This window comes from Talaromyces amestolkiae, assembly GCF_001896365.1.
Source record: "Talaromyces amestolkiae strain CIB chromosome Unknown scaffold26.1, whole genome shotgun sequence".
In the NCBI taxonomy this organism is placed as follows: domain Eukaryota; kingdom Fungi; phylum Ascomycota; class Eurotiomycetes; order Eurotiales; family Trichocomaceae; genus Talaromyces; species Talaromyces amestolkiae.
In genome coordinates, this window is record NW_024468062.1 from 4,744 (window position 1) to 24,944 (window position 20,201).

At 48.7% G+C, this 20,201-nt stretch overlaps 8 protein-coding genes across 8 annotated transcripts; 6 read left to right on the top strand and 2 right to left on the bottom strand.

Annotated features, from left to right (window-relative positions):
* Positions 1 to 712: 712 nt before the first annotated feature.
* BHQ10_009653 (uncharacterized protein) lies at positions 713 to 2,584 on the top strand (the record flags this gene model as incomplete). The annotated part of the gene is made up of 1 exon (XM_040882592.1): positions 713 to 2,584. One exon carries the CDS (start codon positions 713 to 715, stop codon positions 2,582 to 2,584), a length of 1,872 nt encoding a protein of 623 aa, XP_040738155.1.
* Positions 2,585 to 4,153: 1,569 nt separating this feature from the next.
* Positions 4,154 to 6,976, top strand: BHQ10_009654 (uncharacterized protein; the record flags this gene model as incomplete). The annotated part of the gene is made up of 1 exon (XM_040882593.1): positions 4,154 to 6,976. One exon carries the CDS (start codon positions 4,154 to 4,156, stop codon positions 6,974 to 6,976), a length of 2,823 nt encoding a protein of 940 aa, XP_040738156.1.
* An 815-nt stretch (positions 6,977 to 7,791) lies between these two features.
* BHQ10_009655 (uncharacterized protein) lies at positions 7,792 to 8,452 on the top strand (the record flags this gene model as incomplete). Its single annotated transcript, XM_040882594.1, has 3 exons — positions 7,792 to 7,994; positions 8,200 to 8,292; positions 8,350 to 8,452. The coding sequence occupies 3 exons, from the start codon at positions 7,792 to 7,794 to the stop codon at positions 8,450 to 8,452; spliced, it is 399 nt and encodes a 132-aa protein (XP_040738157.1).
* A 457-nt stretch (positions 8,453 to 8,909) lies between these two features.
* On the top strand, positions 8,910 to 10,430 carry BHQ10_009656 (uncharacterized protein; the record flags this gene model as incomplete). The annotated part of the gene is made up of 4 exons (XM_040882595.1): positions 8,910 to 8,984; positions 9,049 to 9,297; positions 9,350 to 9,562; positions 9,624 to 10,430. The coding sequence occupies 4 exons, from the start codon at positions 8,910 to 8,912 to the stop codon at positions 10,428 to 10,430; spliced, it is 1,344 nt and encodes a 447-aa protein (XP_040738158.1).
* Positions 10,431 to 10,810: 380 nt separating this feature from the next.
* BHQ10_009657 (uncharacterized protein) lies at positions 10,811 to 12,856 on the bottom strand (the record flags this gene model as incomplete). Its single annotated transcript, XM_040882596.1, has 3 exons — positions 10,811 to 12,004; positions 12,057 to 12,496; positions 12,577 to 12,856. 3 exons carry the CDS (start codon positions 12,854 to 12,856, stop codon positions 10,811 to 10,813), a joined length of 1,914 nt encoding a protein of 637 aa, XP_040738159.1.
* Positions 12,857 to 14,212: 1,356 nt separating this feature from the next.
* Positions 14,213 to 15,724, top strand: BHQ10_009658 (uncharacterized protein; the record flags this gene model as incomplete). Its single annotated transcript, XM_040882597.1, has 1 exon — positions 14,213 to 15,724. One exon carries the CDS (start codon positions 14,213 to 14,215, stop codon positions 15,722 to 15,724), a length of 1,512 nt encoding a protein of 503 aa, XP_040738160.1.
* Positions 15,725 to 16,045: 321 nt separating this feature from the next.
* Positions 16,046 to 18,136, bottom strand: BHQ10_009659 (uncharacterized protein; the record flags this gene model as incomplete). The annotated part of the gene is made up of 1 exon (XM_040882598.1): positions 16,046 to 18,136. The coding sequence occupies one exon, from the start codon at positions 18,134 to 18,136 to the stop codon at positions 16,046 to 16,048; it is 2,091 nt and encodes a 696-aa protein (XP_040738161.1).
* A 385-nt stretch (positions 18,137 to 18,521) lies between these two features.
* On the top strand, positions 18,522 to 20,053 carry BHQ10_009660 (uncharacterized protein; the record flags this gene model as incomplete). The annotated part of the gene is made up of 2 exons (XM_040882600.1): positions 18,522 to 18,541; positions 18,601 to 20,053. 2 exons carry the CDS (start codon positions 18,522 to 18,524, stop codon positions 20,051 to 20,053), a joined length of 1,473 nt encoding a protein of 490 aa, XP_040738162.1.
* Between the last annotated feature and the right edge of the window lie 148 nt (positions 20,054 to 20,201).

Sequence of the window (20,201 nt, forward strand, 5' to 3'; positions counted from 1 at the left end):
CAATTTCACGATCTTACGAAGCGTCTCCCCCCTCTTGAGTAAAGGCTCTCTTGTCTATAACCGCCTTCTACTCTTCCATTATATCTTCTGTATTGCTGCCTTCACATCGCCTCCTTCGTGAACACTTTCGTTATCTCATATCTTTTGCATTCATTGCAACTGCGATTATTCTTCACCACTTGGCACGACGCCGCTTTCCACTTTCAATTACTTCCAATGAGCCTATAACGCCTGTTTCCGACTTGTCGACGCTACCCATCCGGGTACTCAAACCGACCTCCTTTCGCCAGTTCGGCCTATCGCTTCATCTCTTTTGTCAGCATATATCATCACCACTCTGCAGTGCCTATATGACCTTCTAGAAGAAGATTATACAGCCCTGCGTGCTCTTTCCTTCTTTCTCGATACCGCTCTCCTATTTTCGTTCGTCATCAGCTGCTACTGTCCAGCTCGGTGACCAGGAGTTACGMAAGCCGTATCTTGTCTCTTCACTCAACATACCGACCTACTTATACTGTCTATATACATTTTCACACTTGTCTTTTTTTGTTTCATCGTCACGAAGCTACGAGCGGATTGCTGGTTCATCACCCCTACTCATTCTACCTGTTTTTTCCTGTTATATCATAATCTTCCCCTCTCTGTTTTGCATTCGACACGTTGCATATCTGGAGTCTAACTGTTCAACATCATCACACATTTGCAAACTATCATGGATTGTTTCAAAGACAAGTTCGTTGAGGGGCAGCTTCTGGATGGGCGGTTCCGTACCGTCGCCCCATTGAATCATGGCTCATTTGGTATGGTCTTTCTTGCTAAGGATACCTGGACCGGACAGGATGTTGCCATCAAATGCTTGACCAAGCCTACATCGGCCGACGCTTCTACCTTGGCCATCGACATGTCATCCGAGGAGCTTGAGTGCCACGCGAAGATGGGCTATCACCCCAACATCGTCAATCTTATCCACTCATTCGAGACTAGTGCTCACACGTACTTGGTTCTGGAGTACTGCCCCATGGGCGACCTTTACGAGGCCATCCGTGTCAATCGGGGCCCTCTCGAGACTGAGCATGTTCGTGACTTTATGTTTCAGCTCATTGACGCCGTGGAGTTTATGCACTCTAACGGCCTCTATCACCGTGACATCAAGCCGGAAAACATCTTCCTGAACCAAGATGGTTCCATGAAGCTCGGCGACTTTGGCCTCGCTACTCGCAATATTATCTGCCACGAAGCCTGCGTTGGTAGTGACCGCTACATGGCTCCGGAGCAGTATGAGCCACCCCAAGCTGGCTACTCTCCCGCCAAAGCAGATATCTGGTCAATCGGTATCTGCCTGCTTAACATCCTGTTCGCTCGCAACCCGTTTGTGACACCTACCGAGTCCGATGTATTGTTCGCCGACTATGTTCGGGATCGCCAATCCCTTTTCGACATCTTTCCTAATATGTCTCAAGATACTTTTGAGATTTTGCGGAATGCGTTGTCTCTTGATCCCGAGAAGCGTACTCTGTCCGGTGTGCGCGACGCTATCATGCGCACAGTCAGTTTCACCACAGACGATGAGTCTCTGGATGAATTCTGTACCGAAGACCGAGATGTTGTTGCAGCCAGTGCCAATCGGGAGCCACTACGCACTCCCTCGATCCAGTCTCCTCACATGAACACTGGCGACAGTTTCCCCTGGGCCAAGGCTCTGCAAGCGAGTCCTCAACAACATGGTCGTCAGCTGTCGGTTATTCCAGATACCGAATATTACTCGGAAGACCTGTTCCCTGCCTCAGAGACAGCGGGTACTTCCTGGTATTCAGTTCACCCAGAGACGCCTTCGACTGCTTCCATTCTGGAATCTGCTATGGGTGCTTCTTACAAATCCCTGGCAGCTCGTAAGAACGATCCGATTCAGTCTCTTCATTCTGCCCGCATTCCTGTGAGTGGCTCTTTGCCCACTCATGTTGCCAAGCCCTTGCCTGCTATGTCTCTCGTCTTTGGTAAAGGCAAACGCGATCAGATTTCCAAGAGCTGGAGTGACCTTTGGGATGAGGAGGAAGAAGAGTCCGAACTTGAGGAACTTACCCTACAACAGCGTCGTGAGAATAATGCTCGCAGCTGGAGCCAGGATAGCAAGGACGCTGCCAGTCCCACTCAACCAATGGGTATCTTCGAACAGGAAATGCCGTCTCCCATTGAGAAGCCAGATCAGGAAAAATCCGAGACTTTCTCCAAGTCGATGCCGCTTCCAATCTCACCTACCCCTCAAACGGTGACCCCAGTCTCTGAGACACGTCATCGGAGCGCTCGTTTCAGTACTCCCAAGCGTTCTGATGTTGATAAGTGGGCTGCCCTTGGTGATCGCCGCCGGAACTATCGTTCCGACGAAGAGACTATTCCTCGTCTCAAGAAGCAACGCTCCATGAATTTGAGTTGGAGACGTGATTCCGGACCATCCAGCCCTCAAGCTTGGCGCAACCCTTTCCTTGACAAGGAATGGCGCCCGAAAGCGAAGCTGAGTAGCAACTACCACGGCAGTGTCGACGAAGACCTTGATTTGGTCGGCGGGTGGCACGATCTTCACCTGTAGTTTTATATCATCGCACCTCAATTTACTTTTTTTTCTTTTCCCATGTTTCACTACGCAACACCCCATCCCTCCTAGACTCTCTCGAAGGGTACTCTTGCTCGATGCTTCTTTTGACCTATTTGATTTATATTTTATCGCACTTTGTTTTTATTTAACATATATATCGGTCTCTCTTCCTCCTGTCGCCCTTGGTTCCTTACTTTAACGGGCGACAATATCCCGCATCGGTTTCGTCGCGGGCGATGGAAAATGGAGACGACGTGTCTTATGTATACTACGACATCACTTTCGATGACACGGCGCACATGGAAAAACCAAAAAGATCGTTTCACGGGGCATTGGAGCGGTAGAAGTCAGCGTTTTTTTCAGGCTGGCGTTTATCTTTATCATCACGAAACCATTTCACCATATTCTTATTCATTGTTTGAGCGCATGTCTTTCTACGGTCAATTGAGCATTGCAGCTTGCAGTCACCCTTTGCATTGAGTCTGAGAGTCCTCGCACTTTGGTGCTTTACGAAAAGTTCACAAGAAAAGAGAAGGAAGTGCTTGTACATTAGCACCTGGACGTCTGCCACTACACTATTCTGCATGTTTTTGAGGAAAGAGTAGTGGAAGGAGAAACCTTTGGGATTGCGGAATACTTATTTTGTTTTTTTCCAGCTGTCTGATTCTGCGGCGGTTCGTCAGTCAATTTAGATCTTCATGTTGTTTCTGGTCGCCTAGTTTGTGCTAGGCGTGCTTTGAACTTGGGAAAGGAGACGGGCTTGTATTATTGTACGTAGCTAGCTTACTAGATCATTATTTTTCTTCTTGAGTGAGAAAAAGAAAAGCAAATGGACAGTTTTGAAATTGGGATATTGGCTCTGATCTATTATGTACTTTTGTAGTGATACGATCCCAACGTTGAGTCTAGAAGTGAGGAGGCTTTATCCGATGCCGGCGCTCCGTCGTTTATCCGGCGTGTATCGACGGCCGTTAAGAGGCTAGGTCTAGCAGGTCGGCTTATCTTGTCGCCTCAACTACATTTTACCACCTTTCATCAAAATTACCACCAAAGATAACTAAAACCAAATTCTGTGCGCCACACTTTTGGACACTTGTCAAAGTCCTCGTGACAGTCGCAATTAGCTTTCCCTTTTACTCGACTTCTTTATCCCCTCTTTCATCCTTCCCCCAACCACCGGCTTCTTGCGAACCGTGGTTGGGACTACTCTATCCACCACTTGACACCATACCTACTCTGGCCTTCTTTTTGACCGCTTTTCCTTGACCTTTACACACGCCATTGAGGGGAAAAGAAAAGAGTTTCCACTTGGGAAATTTTGACAGTTATTTCTCTGCAGAACTAGTCTGAACAGCTAGGCTGTTATATGCCTAATCAGCAAATGTAAGTTAGACCAGTACCCACAGATGCGTTCGCAAGCAACATGTTGGCGGTGTCTGTCGGCTCTCGCACACACAAAGACGTTTGAAATATCCCTTCATATGCTTTTGTCTCTATGTCGTTGTTTCATGCTGGGATCATGAACTCGTCGGGACTCGGGTTGGTGTTTTGTTGATTGCTAACATGTTTGCTTCTGCACAGGACTTTTTGTTGTACTGGGTGAGACAGCGCGCTGTCATCGCCGCACTCCGCAGTGCCCTTGTCAATAACAACAACTACACATATTCGAATATCTTGCGTGGGCGCGAAGCTCTGATTATCATCGTCATGACGGGCGCCTGCATTGTCCAGGTGCTGCGGTGGGTGCAGGTGTGGCTGTTGCTTGCATCTGACTTCTTGGCGCATGCCACAGCGACAGCGGCAGCAGCACAGCTCCAAGTTCGATCCGATGATATTCAGGTTTTGATATGTCCCGTTCCGACCTTTTATGATTTGGCGTTTCCGATTTGCACTATATACGACGAGAGCAATTACGTTTCTACTCCTCCCGCCGAACCTTCTGCGACCTCTACTTCTTCGATAGCGGCTGCAGCGCAGTCTGCTCCACCGCCAGCAGCACAAGACACCGATGTCAACGACGACTCGCCTCTCGATAACGCCAATTTTCTCTCCTTCGAAGACTGGAAAAAGCAGAATCTTGCCAAAATTGGCCAGTCTGCTGACAACGTCGGCGGCAAGCGACAGGGTAGCGATATTGGACAGGAGCGTCGGGCGCAGATTAGACCGATAAACAACGCTCTGGATTCGCTTGGAGACGATGCAGAAATTGAGCTGAATTTCGATGGCTTTGGTTCCGAGTCTGCTCAGCCTACACCCTGGGAAAGTGGAAGTCCCAATGAAAATACAAATGTCCAGGGGGAACCTAGCGCCGACGATGATTCTGCCGATGGCGTCTCTACCGTAGGCCGGCGAAAGGACGCTGGCACAACGTGCAAAGAACGGTTCAACTATGCATCGTTTGATTGCGCTGCGACAGTACTCAAAACAAACCCTGAATGTTCGGGGTCATCCTCTATCCTCATCGAGAATAAGGATAGCTACATGCTGAACGAGTGTCGCGCAAAGGATAAATTCCTTATCCTTGAGTTATGCGACGACATCCTGGTTGACACAGTTGTCCTTGCCAACTACGAATTCTTCAGCTCTATTTTTCGCACGTTCAGAGTTAGTGTCTCTGATCGATATCCCGTCAAAGCAGACAAATGGAGGGAACTTGGAATATTTGAAGCCAAGAATACTCGAGCGGTCCAGGCCTTTGCGGTGGAGAATCCATTGATATGGGCTCGTTATCTGAAGATTGAATTCCTCACGCATTATGGTAGTGAATTCTACTGCCCTCTTAGCCTTGTTCGAGTGCATGGTACGACTATGCTGGAGGAGTATAAGAACGAGGGAGACTCGAGTCGGTCTGATGAGGAGATCACGGAGACTGCCGAAGAGGTCGGAAGGCCTGTAGAAGTTGAACAGCAATTACCTGTGCAAGAGCAGAAGACATTCGATAACTCTACAGTTGTCAGTCCGGTTTTGGAAACTCTGGAGAATACTAGTCCGCTGAATGCCAGTGTACTGGAATTGGCGGCTTTGGAATTCTCTATACTGGAGACAGCGACATGTGCTGCGGACTATTCTGCAATTGAGGCGCATGATATCCCCAATCAGACGAACCCGAAGACTACGGTGTCTGCTTCTGGAAGTGCAAATACTACAGTTGCGACGCCATCTGATTCTAAAGCAACTTCAGAACGTGAAAAGATGACCAACAGTGAAACCCACATGGCCTCGCGGTCCGAGAGCCAGGATGGAACAGTGCGTGGTTCAAGCGCCAACTCGTCAACAACCAGGACATCGGGGGCATCTGGAGAAGATTCTACCTCTACCATGGAACCTACGAAAGTGACATCTTCTGCCCCTCCGTCACCGAACCCCACTACGCAGGAATCGTTCTTCAAATCGGTTAATAAACGGCTACAAATGCTGGAGTCCAACTCATCGTTGTCGTTACTCTACATTGAAGAACAGTCACGAATGCTTAGGGATGCCTTTAGCAAAGTGGAAAAGCGTCAAATGGCCAAGATGAATACGTTTCTGGAGGAGTTGAACACGACGGTTATTGATGAGATTAGAAATCTCCATCTCGTCTATCAGTCGCTGCGCACTATTGTTCTGGATGACTTTGAGCACCAGCAGCGGGAGGTCTCTACAGCTGCCTCTCAGCTTGCAATTCTTACGAATGAACTCGTGTTTCAGAAACGCATGACTGCGTTATCTAGTGTTCTGATCATGATCCTGTTCGCATTAATCCTTTTACCCCGTGGGTCGGGAACTGTAGGCGGCATCGATTTTCATAGCATGATTCCATGGTCTCCACGCCCAGGATCGTCTGCGAAGGTATCGAGGATACCGAGCACTGGCCCATCTAGTCCAAGTCTAGAATCAGAGACTGCAACGCCGCCTTCTGTTAGTCCGTCCAAGAAGAAAACTCACCGACGACAATGTTCGAATGCCCTAGGCCACAAATCAATCAAAGATCTCCGCGAATGTACCAATCCATTGGCCCATTCATCTGAGGAAGACCCTCAGTTCACTGGATACGACGACAATGGCTGTTTTCGCTCCATGTCTGAATTTTCTGATTCGGATATAAACAAAATTCCTTACACGCCTTTCTCGTCGGATATTCGACATATGCTCGGTTACGATTCTGTACGAATGGGGCCACAAACCAACGTGGCGAAAGATACAACCTCATCGTCCCCTAGTGCCTCGCCTTTGCCGGACTTGGCTCAGGATCGACCTGTTAGCAGTCCACCAGTACTGAACGGGGCTAGTCTTGCGCCAAACGGCGGTCATGTTAACAAAGATGACCTGCGAGACGACGAGAGTGATTCAGAATCAGACATTGATGCTGGGACAGAACCTTTTCCGCCCTTTCCTACAGATCAATGACCTATGAAATTACGAAACCTACGAGCCCTATCATCGCATTGTTCTCGACACCTCTTGACGATATTTGCCAATGATTACACGAACCTACTTCACAGACCTACTACCACATACCGCATACCTATATATTTTTCACGAACTTGATTGAGAGACAGAAACTTCGATAATACATTGTATCTTTACATGTTCATATTGCGACTGCATTGGGTGGCTTGCGTTTGTCTACGCATTTTGATGACAGCAGCGACAGCACAGAAGCATGGCATAGCGTGTTTGTTTTTTTGTTTTTGTTTTGATGTTTATATGCATTTATACCCCTGTATATAATGAGCGTTGAGCAGCTTACACCAGCCATTAATTATAATTATCGCGTCTTAACAATCTTGGTGTGTCTCGTTGTACTTTGTACTCAAAGTAACTTGTAATGTTCTTCCATGACGGAATGACACACATTTCTGAGCGTTGCCGGGACAACAATCGGCCCAGTTTTGAAACGGGCTGCCCTACCACAAAGTTATCGCTGCTTGATTTTTATCTTCACCTCCCCGTCTACGTGACTCTCCAAAGTCAAATGCTGCCTGGAATCCTGCTCTAATTAGTATACTACTACGCTGCTTGTCAATTCAAGGTCTGTCTGGAATTTGCCGTCCTTTTGCTTTGTCCCGTCTTTTGTTTACTTACTGGTATCCATATAAAGACGGAATCTCTTCTCGCGCTCTCTCCAACTCCTTCCTCCTTCAGCCTTTCTTAAAAAAATCGGAAAACTTCTCGAAGCTTGTCATCCTTCACCAAGACCAAGCGAGCAAACAATCATCATCATGGACTCCCTCCAAACCCAAACACAACCTCTCACCTCCCGCTCCACAAACACACACCTCTCCCAACAATCCACACTGCAGTCCGACGCCAAAAAACAAGTCGACATCGACGTCAAACCCGCTCCAAACGCCGACCTCCTCTCGATGGACCATCACCGAAAGGTCCTTCAAGGCAAACTTCAGAACGGTGTCGCTGATGACCAGTACGTTCTATCACTCTGGGAAGCAAGGCGGTAAAGTCTATGAATTTTTTTCTTCTCCTTTTCGCTTCCTTTCGGCTTGTTTTTTTGGTTGCTTGCAATTGGAGAACACTGGAAATATAAGAGAAAAAGAAGGATTCTGGATTTGACTGTTTTGTGTGTGTTGAGTGCGAGATGGGGCTGGATGTGCTAATCGTTCGTGATACAGATCTAACAATGCGTCCTATGTTTCGCCATCAGACGATATCATGAGTCCTTGTACCAAGAAATTGAGTGATTTAAAGGGCAAGCGCTTCAAGAAGTATGTATTCTGCTTCAGACCGATTGAAACTAATTGTCAATGCTAATTCTACGACAGTGCCGGCAAACCAACCTCCCTCTTCGCAAAGCTCGGCAAGAAGAATTACGAGCAATCATCCTCGTCTTCTTCGTCTGCTAGTCCAGCTACGGAAGCTGAATAAGCCCCTTTCGGTTCTTCGGAGTTGCGTGTGCAGGATACTGGTTTACGGATGATATGATACCCTAATTTTTATTTTCTTCTCTTTCGAGTCCTTAGAAGAAAGACTCTTTGCTTCGATTCATGTCATTCGTTGATAACTATTTTGGTCTGGATGTGCTTTTTACTTTTTTTTTATTCATTGGTCTTGATTTCCTTTGTATACAGATTGCTATGAATGTTGAAGTACAATTGCCTGATAATACTATATAGTACACTAGAGCAATCGTAGAATCGTATGACAACCGAGGTTGGCGGCTATACCCCATACTCCGCTAACCCAACGGAGATCACCAGGTCTCCACTCCGATACTACTTAGTCCTCCATCATCTCACCATCTACCTTTCATTCTTTCAATTTTCTGACTGTTGTTAGAGCGAAGAACTAGTGAAATATCCCGCTTTACATAAATAATTGCACAATGCCTGCCTCCGCAAATATCCCGGCCATTGCGCAAGCGCATGTCAGCGAACGGGCCAAGAAGACACTCGACTTGGTAAGCCTTACCTCACAACACTCCCACGGACAATCAAAGCCAGTCTAACACTGTGTGACTCAAGGTCGAAGAGTTTGTCGAAAGAGAATGTATCCCCGCCGATGCCACATACCTAAAACAAATCGGCGAAGGCCACGCGCAGCGATGGAACGCGCACCCACCCATCATCGAAGAACTCAAGACCAAAGCCCAGAAGCTCGGGTTGTGGAATATGTTCTTGCCCAAGAACCATTTCTCGGAGGGCGCTGGGTATAGTAATTTGGAGTATGGGCTTATGGCCGAGATATTGGGCAAGTCGAGGGTTGCTTCTGAGGTACCATGTTTCCCATCCGGCTTCAAGTAGTAATTCATGGCTAATCGATCAGGCTACCAATAATGCTGCGCCAGATACCGGTAATATGGAAGTTTTGGCCAAGTATGGCAACGACGCCCAAAAGAAGGAGTGGTTGACCCCGTTGTTGGAGGGCAAAATTCGCTCCGCTTTCTTGATGACGGAGCCCAACGTGGCGTCGAGCGATGCTACGAATATTCAGCTCAATATCCGTCGTGAGGGCAATGAATATGTTCTTACCGGACAGGTATGCTATTTGCCGTCTTAGACTTTATACGTCTCGAGATCTACTTACTGACTAGCTGTAGAAATGGTGGTCCTCCGGCGCAGGCGACCCCCGCTGCAAACTCTACCTTGTCATGGGCAAATCCGACCCTCAAAATAAAGACCCCTACCGCCAACAATCCGTCATCATCGTGCCCGCTGACACACCCGGCATCACAATTCACCGCATGATGCACGTCTTTGGCTACGACGACGCGCCCCACGGTCACGGCCACATCAGTTTCAAGAACGTGCGCGTCCCCGCCTCCAACCTTGTCCTAGGTGAAGGACGCGGGTTTGAAATCATCCAGGGCCGTCTTGGTCCTGGGCGTATCCACCACGCCATGCGCGCCATCGGCTCAGCCGAGAAGGCCCTCGAGTGGATGATCACTCGCATCAACGACGAGCGCAAGACCACTTTCGGTAAACAGCTCAGTTCCCACGGCGTGATTCTCGAATGGCTCGCTCGCTCGCGTATTGAGATCGATGCTGCGCGTCTCTTGGTGCTCAACGCAGCTATTAAGATCGACCAGGGCGATGCTCGCTCTGCCCTGAAAGAAATCGCAGAAGCGAAGGTTTTCGTACCGGCGGTTACGTTAACTGTTATTGATCGTGCGATCCAGGCGTTTGGTGCTGCTGGTATTTCGCAGGATACGCCCTTGGCTTCTATGTGGGCTAATGCGCGCACGCTGAGGATTGTCGATGGTCCGGATGAGGTGCATCTGCAGCAGTTGGCGAGGAGGGAAAATAAGACTAGAAAGGATGAGCTGGCGGCCAAGTTGCGCTGGCAGGCTGAGAGGGCGGATCAGTTGTTGCTTGCTAACGGATTCGAGGCCAAGGCTAAGATCTGATGACTTCTGATTACGATTTCAAAGTGTTTATATATAGCTCTTCTCTTTTGGAATACAAAATCTATGATCTTCCTGACTTTCAGCGTTATCTGACCAGCAGACTTGAAATTGAATCAATTCGTTTGTCTAGTGACTGTACTGAATCCGGGACGATGATGTACGATTGGAGCTCGGAGACAGCAAAGAGAATGTAAGGTCAAACATAGATGCAATCTATTACATGTAATCGACACGGAGAAGGTAAGGGAAATCAATAAACGCCAGGTATCATGCCAATCACGATTGTAGGTATTCAAAATCAGAAGGAATAAGCAAAACGAGGTAACTTAACAAAAGCAAGAAAGATTGATTCGTCCAGCATAAGAATTAGGGCATGTACATTAAAATGCAGTCTGACGAGAGCTTGTTTGACGACCCAGCGTCTCTACGCGATAACCGAGTTTCTCCATTTCTGGCACATCCAACACTCCACGACCGTCAAAGATCCATTTGGGATCCTTCATGCCGTATGCAATGCGTGCCCATTCGACTGGCTCACTTGACATAGTTCCTCGTAATTTGACCGATTGGCAGTCTGGGCAGTCCTCGGCGCAAATGGGTGATTGACCTGGTCGGTAATTGAAGCGACTTCCCTCAATGGTCATATCCTCTTCTAAACCGGCGTGCGCGGTGTGTGCAGGAGTCTCGTAATAAGGTGTCCGTGCAACTGTATCGATGTTTGACTTAACAGACTGCTTGGCAGGAGATTGACGGAATGGATCAGAGTCGTTAATGACAACCACTGCGTGTGCTTGTTGGCATGCCTGATACCCATCAGAGTACACGTGGACACGTTCCCGGTTGGTGGCATCTAATATTGGCTCTAATTCACGCATAATATTCTCAGACAGGCAGCAGGGGTCGAAAATGGCGATTTCTCCAGGCCTTTCCTGTAACAAAACTCGGATGACATCCACTGCTAGAGACTCGCGGGTGTCACCAGTATTCTTCTTGAAAGCGAATCCCAACAGAGCAATCTTTTTGCCAACCAAGTTCTCTTCCAAACGCTGAATAATCTTATAAGCGAAGCGGTCTCGTTGCCATTCGTTCATCGAATTGACTTGACTCCAGTAATGCGCCACTTCGGGCAATCCCAGCGACTCAGCCAAGTATGTTAAACTGGAGATATCTTTGCGGAAGCATGAACCACCGAACCCCAGGCCAGCCTTGAGGAACTGTGAGCCGATGCGAGGGTCAATACCAGCTGATTTGGCAATCTCATCGATATCAGCTCCGGTCTTGTCGCAAATGGCACTGATGGAGTTGATGCTGCTGATACGTTGAGCAAGCATTGCATTGCTAACTAGTTTGGCAAGCTCAGAGGACCAAGCATTAACTTCGAGGATTCGAGGACGAGGAACCCAGGCCGCATAGACATTGGCGAGAGCCTCTGCAGCCCGGCGGCCTGAAGGAGTCTTGGCCGAACCAATGAGTACACGATCGGGTTTCATCAAATTCTTCACGGCTGTGCCTTCTGACAGAAACTCTGGATTGGAGATAATCTCAAACGCAACACCAGGGCGGACTTCGTCCAGCTGAATTCTTATTAGTGATGCAAATCGCCAACAGTACCAGAAGAAAGCTTACCATCTTTCGCACTCGCTGCGCTGTGCCACACGGTACTGTACTCTTCTCGACAATGATTGTGCCGGGTCTCGCATACAAGGCGACCTCTTTGGCTGCCGCATCAAAAGTTGTCATATTAGTTGCGCGGCCACCTCCAACGCCAAAAGTCTTTGTTGGCGTGTTAACAGCTAGCATAACCACATCGGCCTTGGCCAGACTGGTCTGTGAATCGGTCGTGAAGAATAGGTTGGGAATGCGATTCACTGGAGTATCTTCGACTGAGGCATCCCTCAAGCGTGCACTGGCTCCGTCGCGACTCACTCTGACTATATCAACCAGACCTGGCTCATATATAGGAAGATGAGGTGAATTCCACCGGCGCACACGTCGCGGATCTTTGTCTAGCACATCTACCCGAATATGCGGGTTATGCAATGCGATGACTGCGGCGGTTGGTCCACCTACTCGATCATTAGTAACGGTCCCACAAGTCGTTACAAGTAGCCCATTGGGCCATTCCTAATCCTGAGAATATGCTTACCAACGTATCCTGCTCCAACCACAGCAATATGCCTCACAGGCTTGGCAAAAAGAGCTTCTCTTTGATTGGGAGCAGCATGAAAAGGAAGCTTTTTGGCGGCGAGCGCGTTGACAGGAGGCTTCATGCTGTTGAGGTATTGAGCAAGTGGTGTTTCGAGAGCGTCTTCAATACGCGCGGCGCCAAGAAGAGGGCTGATGCTTTCCGGGGTAGTAGGGCCGGTCGAGTCATCGCAAGAGCTTTCGCTGGCCGTCGTGGACGGCGATGTAGAGAGGAACTCCATATTGTTAGCGAAATCGTATGAATCCATTGAGGCAAGGCTGGCGTTGCGTGCTGTAACAGGCTGCCCCGACGTGCGGCTCTGAAGTAGATCCGATCGACGAACGGATCGAGATGTGATCTAGACAAGAGAGACGGTCGTTAAGCAAGCAACATAAGAGCATGCACTAATCCAGTAGCTGGGATGAATGAGAAGAAGCAAGTTGCAAGAAGAAAAATGAAGTAGAAATAAAATAAAAAGCTATCGCACAGAGTCACTCGAGCAAAGCCGTCTTTTCCCCTCGGCACCAATGCGCATACCACTAGCAGATGCTACGGAGCCAATGTAAGGATGGCAAATTGCGAGAGAATGCCTCTTTCCTAGAGTGGCAAGGGCAGGCTCGCATGACGGGGGAAAACACGGAGAGCGAGCACGGGGGCTAAATGATTTGCTCTTGGGCGAAGGTACATAGTAATCCCGACAGACGATGGGAGCAGGCGATAAGGATAGGACGTAGCTTGGACGCAATCGGAGAGGATCTTTTTTGGGAGAAGGACGCTCAACGCTGCCTGGTAGAGTCATTCTGCAGCCAATCAGTGCTGTCACGGGATCTCGCGCGCGCTCCTTCTTCGCATTCACAAGTTAAGAGCACCTGCCGTGGTAATACTGTGAAGCTGCGCGAAGGAAGGAGCGTTCGTCGAGTGCAATTCGCGGATCATTGCACGCCCTATACAATCTGCGCGCTGATTGGTCGTGACTACTATAACGGCAGGKGGGGCACTAGTAGTGGGGGCATGGGCGCTCGGGAAGGACCCATTGGACGATACCCTCCTTCCCTCTTATCGCAGCTTCCCTCTGGCGATAAGATAGGAAAGACCCCCCCCACGTGCACGGACAAGCTGTTCGCATTCCCCGTCACGACTTCTTTTTTTCTTTTCAGTCATTCCTTACCACAGAGTAATGGAAAAGAAACAGCGGCCCAATTGGTGAGCCATCGGGTGATGACTGGCTCCCGGTGGCGAGCGGTCAGACGGAGATCCAATCTAGCAGATGCCTGCGTGCACGCATCTGGAGATCGCCCTAGTCTGCCGTACCTTCATTAATCATCGAGAAACAAGCAAGCACCTGACGGAGCCGCGAGACTTGTCCGCATGTATGAAGAAGTCCGATTTTGGTCTAGCCTGAGGGGCACCAGCCAAAAATACCTTCGTCTGCGCCAAAAGTCCCGCCGGTGGCGGACAATCGTGGTACAACCCCTCCCGGCTTTCTCTCATAAAAACTGTTTCAACCCCCAAAACACTCGGCCAACGAAAGAAAGGACGGTCTGCATGTACAACTTGCAGCCGTCACTTGCAGCCGTCAACCAGGACTCAAGCAACAATGGCGATTCAAGAAGGTGCCCTGAATGCGCGCCGCGATGAGTTCCCAGCTGCGTTGAAGGGAAAGCGCATCCTCCTGGCCACTGAATCCCTCGGCCCAGTCAATGGCGTTAGCAGGACGACGGGTATGCTGATCGAATACCTCAGAGCCAACGGCGTCGATTTGGCAGTTGTTGCTCCGCGCTACGAAGTCAAAGATCAACCGCAGTCAAAGTCAGCAACACCATCGCATGCTCGTTCAGGATCAGAAGTGCGACTGCACGGCTATCCGTTACCGTACAATCCCGACTTGACTGTCGTGTACCCATTTCGTTTCGACCGTGTCTGCAGCCGTACTTTTCAGCCGGATATCGTTTACCTCGCAAGCCCGGCGTCAGTGGGGTACCAGTTCCTCTGGCAAATCCGACAATTGCAAAAACCACCAGTGGTGCTGCTCAATTACCAGACCGATCTAGCGGCTTATTCTTCTATACTCCTCCCGGGTGCTATGGGCCGCTTCGGAACCTGGTTGGTGAACCGAGTACAGGGCTTCCTATTCAACCACCCCTCCGTTGAGACCATCTTTTATCCCTGCTCGGATGTTCGATCATATCTGGAAGAGGCTGGCGCGCCATCTAATCGTCTGGTCCAGCTCGGCCGAGGAGTCGATACAGTCACATTCAACCCCAGGCATCGTGACGAAGCCTATCGTCGAAAGCTCGCTCCGAACGGCGAAATTATACTAGCGTATACGTGCCGTCTAGCACCCGAGAAGGGGTTCGAATTCTTGGCCGATGCTGCCATCCGACTTGAGAAGGAGGGTCTTGCATATAAGCTTCTGATCGTGGGCGGAAACAGGAATCCAGCCGTCGAAGCAGATGTACGAAAGCTTTTCGAACCTGTCCGAGACCGTGTCATCTTCACCGGTTTCCTCGGCGGTGAGAACCTAGCACGAGCCTATGCCGCAGCTGATCTCTTTCTACACTGCTCAATTACTGAGACATTCGGACTAGTCGTTTTGGAATCGATGGCCAGCGGCGTTCCCGTCATAGCGCGCAATCAAGGCGGTCCGTCGGACATTGTCAAGCATGGAGAGACAGGATATCTAGTTGCGCCAGACGATCTAGATGAGTTTGTTCGATCGACTCTAAAAGTTTGTCAAGATTCGGACCTCCGCCAGAATCTAGCTGTCAATGCTCGAGCGTTCGCTGACGAAACCACTTGGGAGAAAATCAATCGCCGGGTAGCCTGGCACATTTTGGATGGATTGGAAAACCATTCTCGACGAATCGAACAGAAGCGAGCGCAACGTCCTATTCGAAACTGGATTTCTACACAATATTCCGAATTTGAAACTCATTTCTGGTGGCCCCTGATTGAGCAGCTCCGCGTCAACGCCGCTATTGCTTTTGTGTTTTTTATGTGGATGATCGCCGTGATACCGTTGATTCTGCATGGAAGTCGCATGTTTCATTTTGTGCAAACTATACCCCTTATGTTCCAGCAGGCGCAGAGTAATCGTTTATTGCGGTGATTTTGGGAGGAATGACTTTGTCATCTCTCTTGCTTCAGACGGCGTTTCGAGAAGATCTTTGACTTTTTGTGATACGTTATGTGATACGATTCCTCTTCCAACAACCCGAGTAAATAGCTACCTTTGAAACCGGAAATGATACATCCTAGAATTAGAGCAGTCCGATCAGGTGACGTAAGAAACACTAATACGCCCAATGGAAAAAAAACGTTGATTTCGAACATAAGATAATTACATATCAGCTCAACGTTATGCATAAGATCTCTACTCAACGCCGTAATGTAGCACAAAAGAAAACCGCAAACTCTTCCTTTGCATAAATCAATACCCATCATAATCATCAGCACCAACACCCAACGGCGCCTTCCCTTTATTACTCTTATGCGTCTTCTTCCCACCCTTGAAATGCTTCTTCGAAGAACCCATCATAGCTTTAACTTCAGACGGATCAATATTTTTTTCTAAAGCAATCATGGCCTTCTCCTTTCGACCAGTGAGTTCTTTCGCTTTCCCTTGTTGCGAGTATTTATAGTTGAAAGGCATGGTTTGATGACCCGCAGTACGGCCTGAGCCAGGGCCGAAAAAGCCCTTGTCGAGACGTTGGGAGCGGGGACCCAGCTCAGGTACTGTTGTTGCTGAGGAGGTTTGGGAGGGGGGATTGATTTCGGAGAAGGAGGAGGCGGTGTCGTCGAGGTTATCAAGACCTCCTTCGCTGGAGACGGCTTTGAGGAGTTGTGCGCGTCGCTTCTCTGGTAGATGGGCGAGGTTGTATAGATCGTGGTTGAACTCGGCAGGGTCAACGACTGGAGTGCCTTCGGTGTCCTCATCGCCTATCTTTGTGGCCGGAGGTGGATGGCAGTATAGAAGTTTTCCGTTGACGTAATCCTTGAGAATATAACGTGCCGCACGAGATTCATCAGGCTGACCTAAACCTGACGTTGCGAATCCACGAGCTCTAGCATAAGCGCGCAAGAGTTCGTTGGCATTAGGTATTCCAGTTCCACCTTCTTCAACAGGCCGCGTATAGATTTTTATACCATAGACTGCTTCCAAGAAATGCTTCGGGATGCGATGTGCCACAAGTCCAGCAGGACCTGTAAACTCACGCAATTGATCGATGGGAAGCACACCGTTGACGACCAACTCCGCCTTTGTGCTTGCAAAATTAGGGAACACCAGACCAGGGCAATCGCAAAGAAGTAGGTTGGGTGACAGGTAGAGGGTTTGGAAATGCTTCGTTTTACCGGGTGTTGCGGAAACCGACACCTTCTTAGCTCCGAGGAGTGCGTTGATAGTGCTTGACTTTCCGACGTTGGGGTAGCCGACAAGACCAATGATCGTCTTGTCCTTTTGTGGTTTATCGGAGCCTTCTTCTGGTTGAGGGGCGTTTGCCAGAAAGAGTTCCTCCAATTCTTCGACATCAAGGATTCTGGTCCTCAACTCGCTTTCAGTCTTTGCAGACTGTAGTTCTTTGCGTGCTTCGTCGTCGATGTCCTCTTCACTCGACCATTCTTCATCGGCTCSTTGCTTTTCTTGAAGGKTCATTTTCTGTTCGGTTTCTCCAGCCAAATCCTCCGCATCGTCGCTCTCTTCTTCTGAACCCTCATCCTCATCAAGTAAGCGTGCCTCATTGCGCTCTTTGGCCAAATGGGCAGAGAAGAAACGGTAGCTGATGCCGTGCTCTTCGAAATAATCCGCCCACAGCTCTCGCTGTTCCAAGGTCATCATATCGGCCTTGTTCACAAGCAAAAGATTCCGTTTCTTGGGATCTATCTCTTTTACGTACTTTTCCAAATCCTCCGAACGGAAAAGAAGGGGGTTCCTTGCATCGACAATTTGCACAATCAAGTCTGATCGCTCGATAACACGCCATAATTGTCTCCAAACCTCGACGTTTCGCTCAAATGGTGTCATTAAAAGATCATTGCTCTCTTGTAGTTCGGCCAATCCTCTTCTCCATTCAAGCAGAGACTGTCTCTCCATAGAATCCAACTGCTCCGGTGTTGTACTTGAATCCCACTTCGGCCGCCTGGGAATAGTCAAACGCTCTTTATTCTTCTGTTGTTTCTTCACAGCAAACCGTTCCTCCGCCGCCGACAACAAAAAAGGGTTCTTCTGATCGGTATGTATAATCTTGACGTTATTAATCTTCTCCGCAGTGAAATCGGTATCTGCCAACTCGGCCGTGCTAAGAAACTCGTCCAGTGCGGCTTGCTCGGTAATACTTCGCATTTTCACCCACGATGCTTCCTTTGCTGCATTCGTGATATACGTCTCTCCGCTCTGATTCTTTCGTGCAATTGAGGCATTGTGTGATACTTTCTTCTGGGCTGATGCTTTGCCTCGTCCGAATCGATCGTTCATGAGACTGTTGCCCAGTCCCACGGTGTTTTTGGATTTTGCGAGAACCATTTTGACAGGCCTCGAGGTGGTCAAATTATTTCAGATAAGGTTGTGCTTCCACTATAAGGGAACAATATTAGTTAAAATCTCGAGATGGCTTGCCCAAATATATGTCCGGGATGAAAATGGTGGCGTTGATTATTTCTAATACGAAATTTCTTGAACCCCCGCTCTGTTTTTTTGCGATAAGATAAGTTAGTTGGAATTCCCGCGATTAGTCAGCCACTATTTCGCCTAATCGATAAGATAAGATCGCACGTGATCTCAAATTTCTGCCCACTTTATCCCAAGTGAGGGACCTTGCAAGAACTTTTGTTGTCACAAAGAAGGATCTTCTTGAAACGCAAAGCGAGGTATTTAAATTCAAATTATAGCCTGAATAAAGACAGTCAATATGCCTCCCCGACGGTGGATGTAAGTCACCCAAAGAATTCTTCATGTCGCGATCCTGAACTAACCGCTCTAAATTCTAGAGACAAGAAAAATGCGACGACGTACCAGCTTTTTCACAGATCTCAGCAAGATCCGTTGATCCACGACCCGACCGCCGAAGATAGGGTGCTACACCCCGTTTACGGACCGAAACAAGGCGCACCAACTCTCTCAACTACTGCTTCTTCTGCGTCACACAAGACTTCCAGGCATTTGAAAGAATTGGAGGATGAATTCAGTACGCAAAATGTCCGCAAGAATGAGGGAGAGGCCGCGAATTATGGCATCTATTATGATGACTCCAAATATGACTATATGCAACATCTGCGGGAGTTAGGAACTGCTGGCGGCAACTCGTACTTCGTCGAGGCCGCAGCGGAGAAAGCAAAGGGCAAGGGCAAAGCCATGAAATTGGAGGATGCTTTGCGAGACTTCTCTATAGATGATTCACAAAGCGAATTTGGAGGCGCCGCGAGCGTCTATGGCTCTCAATATAACCCTTCAACGGCATCTTCCTACGTCCGTAAACCGACATATCAAGACCAACAGAATGTGCCAGATGCAATTGCCGGATTTCAGCCAAACATGGACCCTCGTCTCCGCGAGGCTTTGGAAGCTCTTGAAGACGAGGCTTTTGTGGATGATGAGGATGATCAAGATATATTTGGTGAACTCACACGCAATGCGGAAGAAGTGGATGCTGGAGAATTCGAAGATACGCTGTATGAGGACGAGGATGATGGTTGGGAATCGGATGCCACAGAGAAGGCGTATCCTCAAACATCTGATGCCAAAACAACCATTGATAAAGAAGCGCAAGAACATGACCCATCCGAGATGCCGGACCACGATAAACCAGTTCCAGATCTCGCACCAGAAAACTCCGATTGGATGCGCGAATTTGCAAAGTTTAAGAAAGAAGGCAAATCCTCAGATAACACACCAGCTGCAAACCCAGATGCAGGAACCGAAAAACATACGGTTGCATCCACAATGTTTACAGTTGGGGGCACCCCGATTCGCAAGAAGAAGCGCAAGGGTGCCTTGACCAACCCATCCGCATACTCCATGACCTCGTCCGCACTCGCTAGAACAGAAGGGCACCGACTTCTAGACGACCGATTCGAGAAAGTCGAAGCCCTCTATGCCCTTGACGAAGAAGGTGAATACGATGACGCTAGCTTTGCGGATGGCGCATCAATGATCAGTGGTATGACTGGCGCAACTGGCATGACTGGAATGTCAGCTGCTTCATCTCAAGCACCTAGTATGGTTTCTAGGGGCGATTATGGCGATGTCCCTCTACGAAGCGACTTTGATAATGTCATGGATGATTTCTTATCTGGATGGCAAGATCGGAGTAAGCAAGCCAAGCGCAAGGGTGCTAAGGGCAAGAGAGGAAAGAATGGTAATGAGGTTTTGGGCATTGCAATGTTGGATGAGGTCAGGTCAGGTTTGGGACCGGCCCGACTGCCTGCTCGGGGAAAAGCGTAAATGTTTTTGGAAAGCGTACATATACCTGTTGATAGTTACTGACGATTAATGCATTTCATGCCCTTCATATCTGTTGCTCTCTTCGTAAGCAGTCAAAATGCTATAGTACTCAGAGATTACATCTATTAGGTATATCTATATGATTACT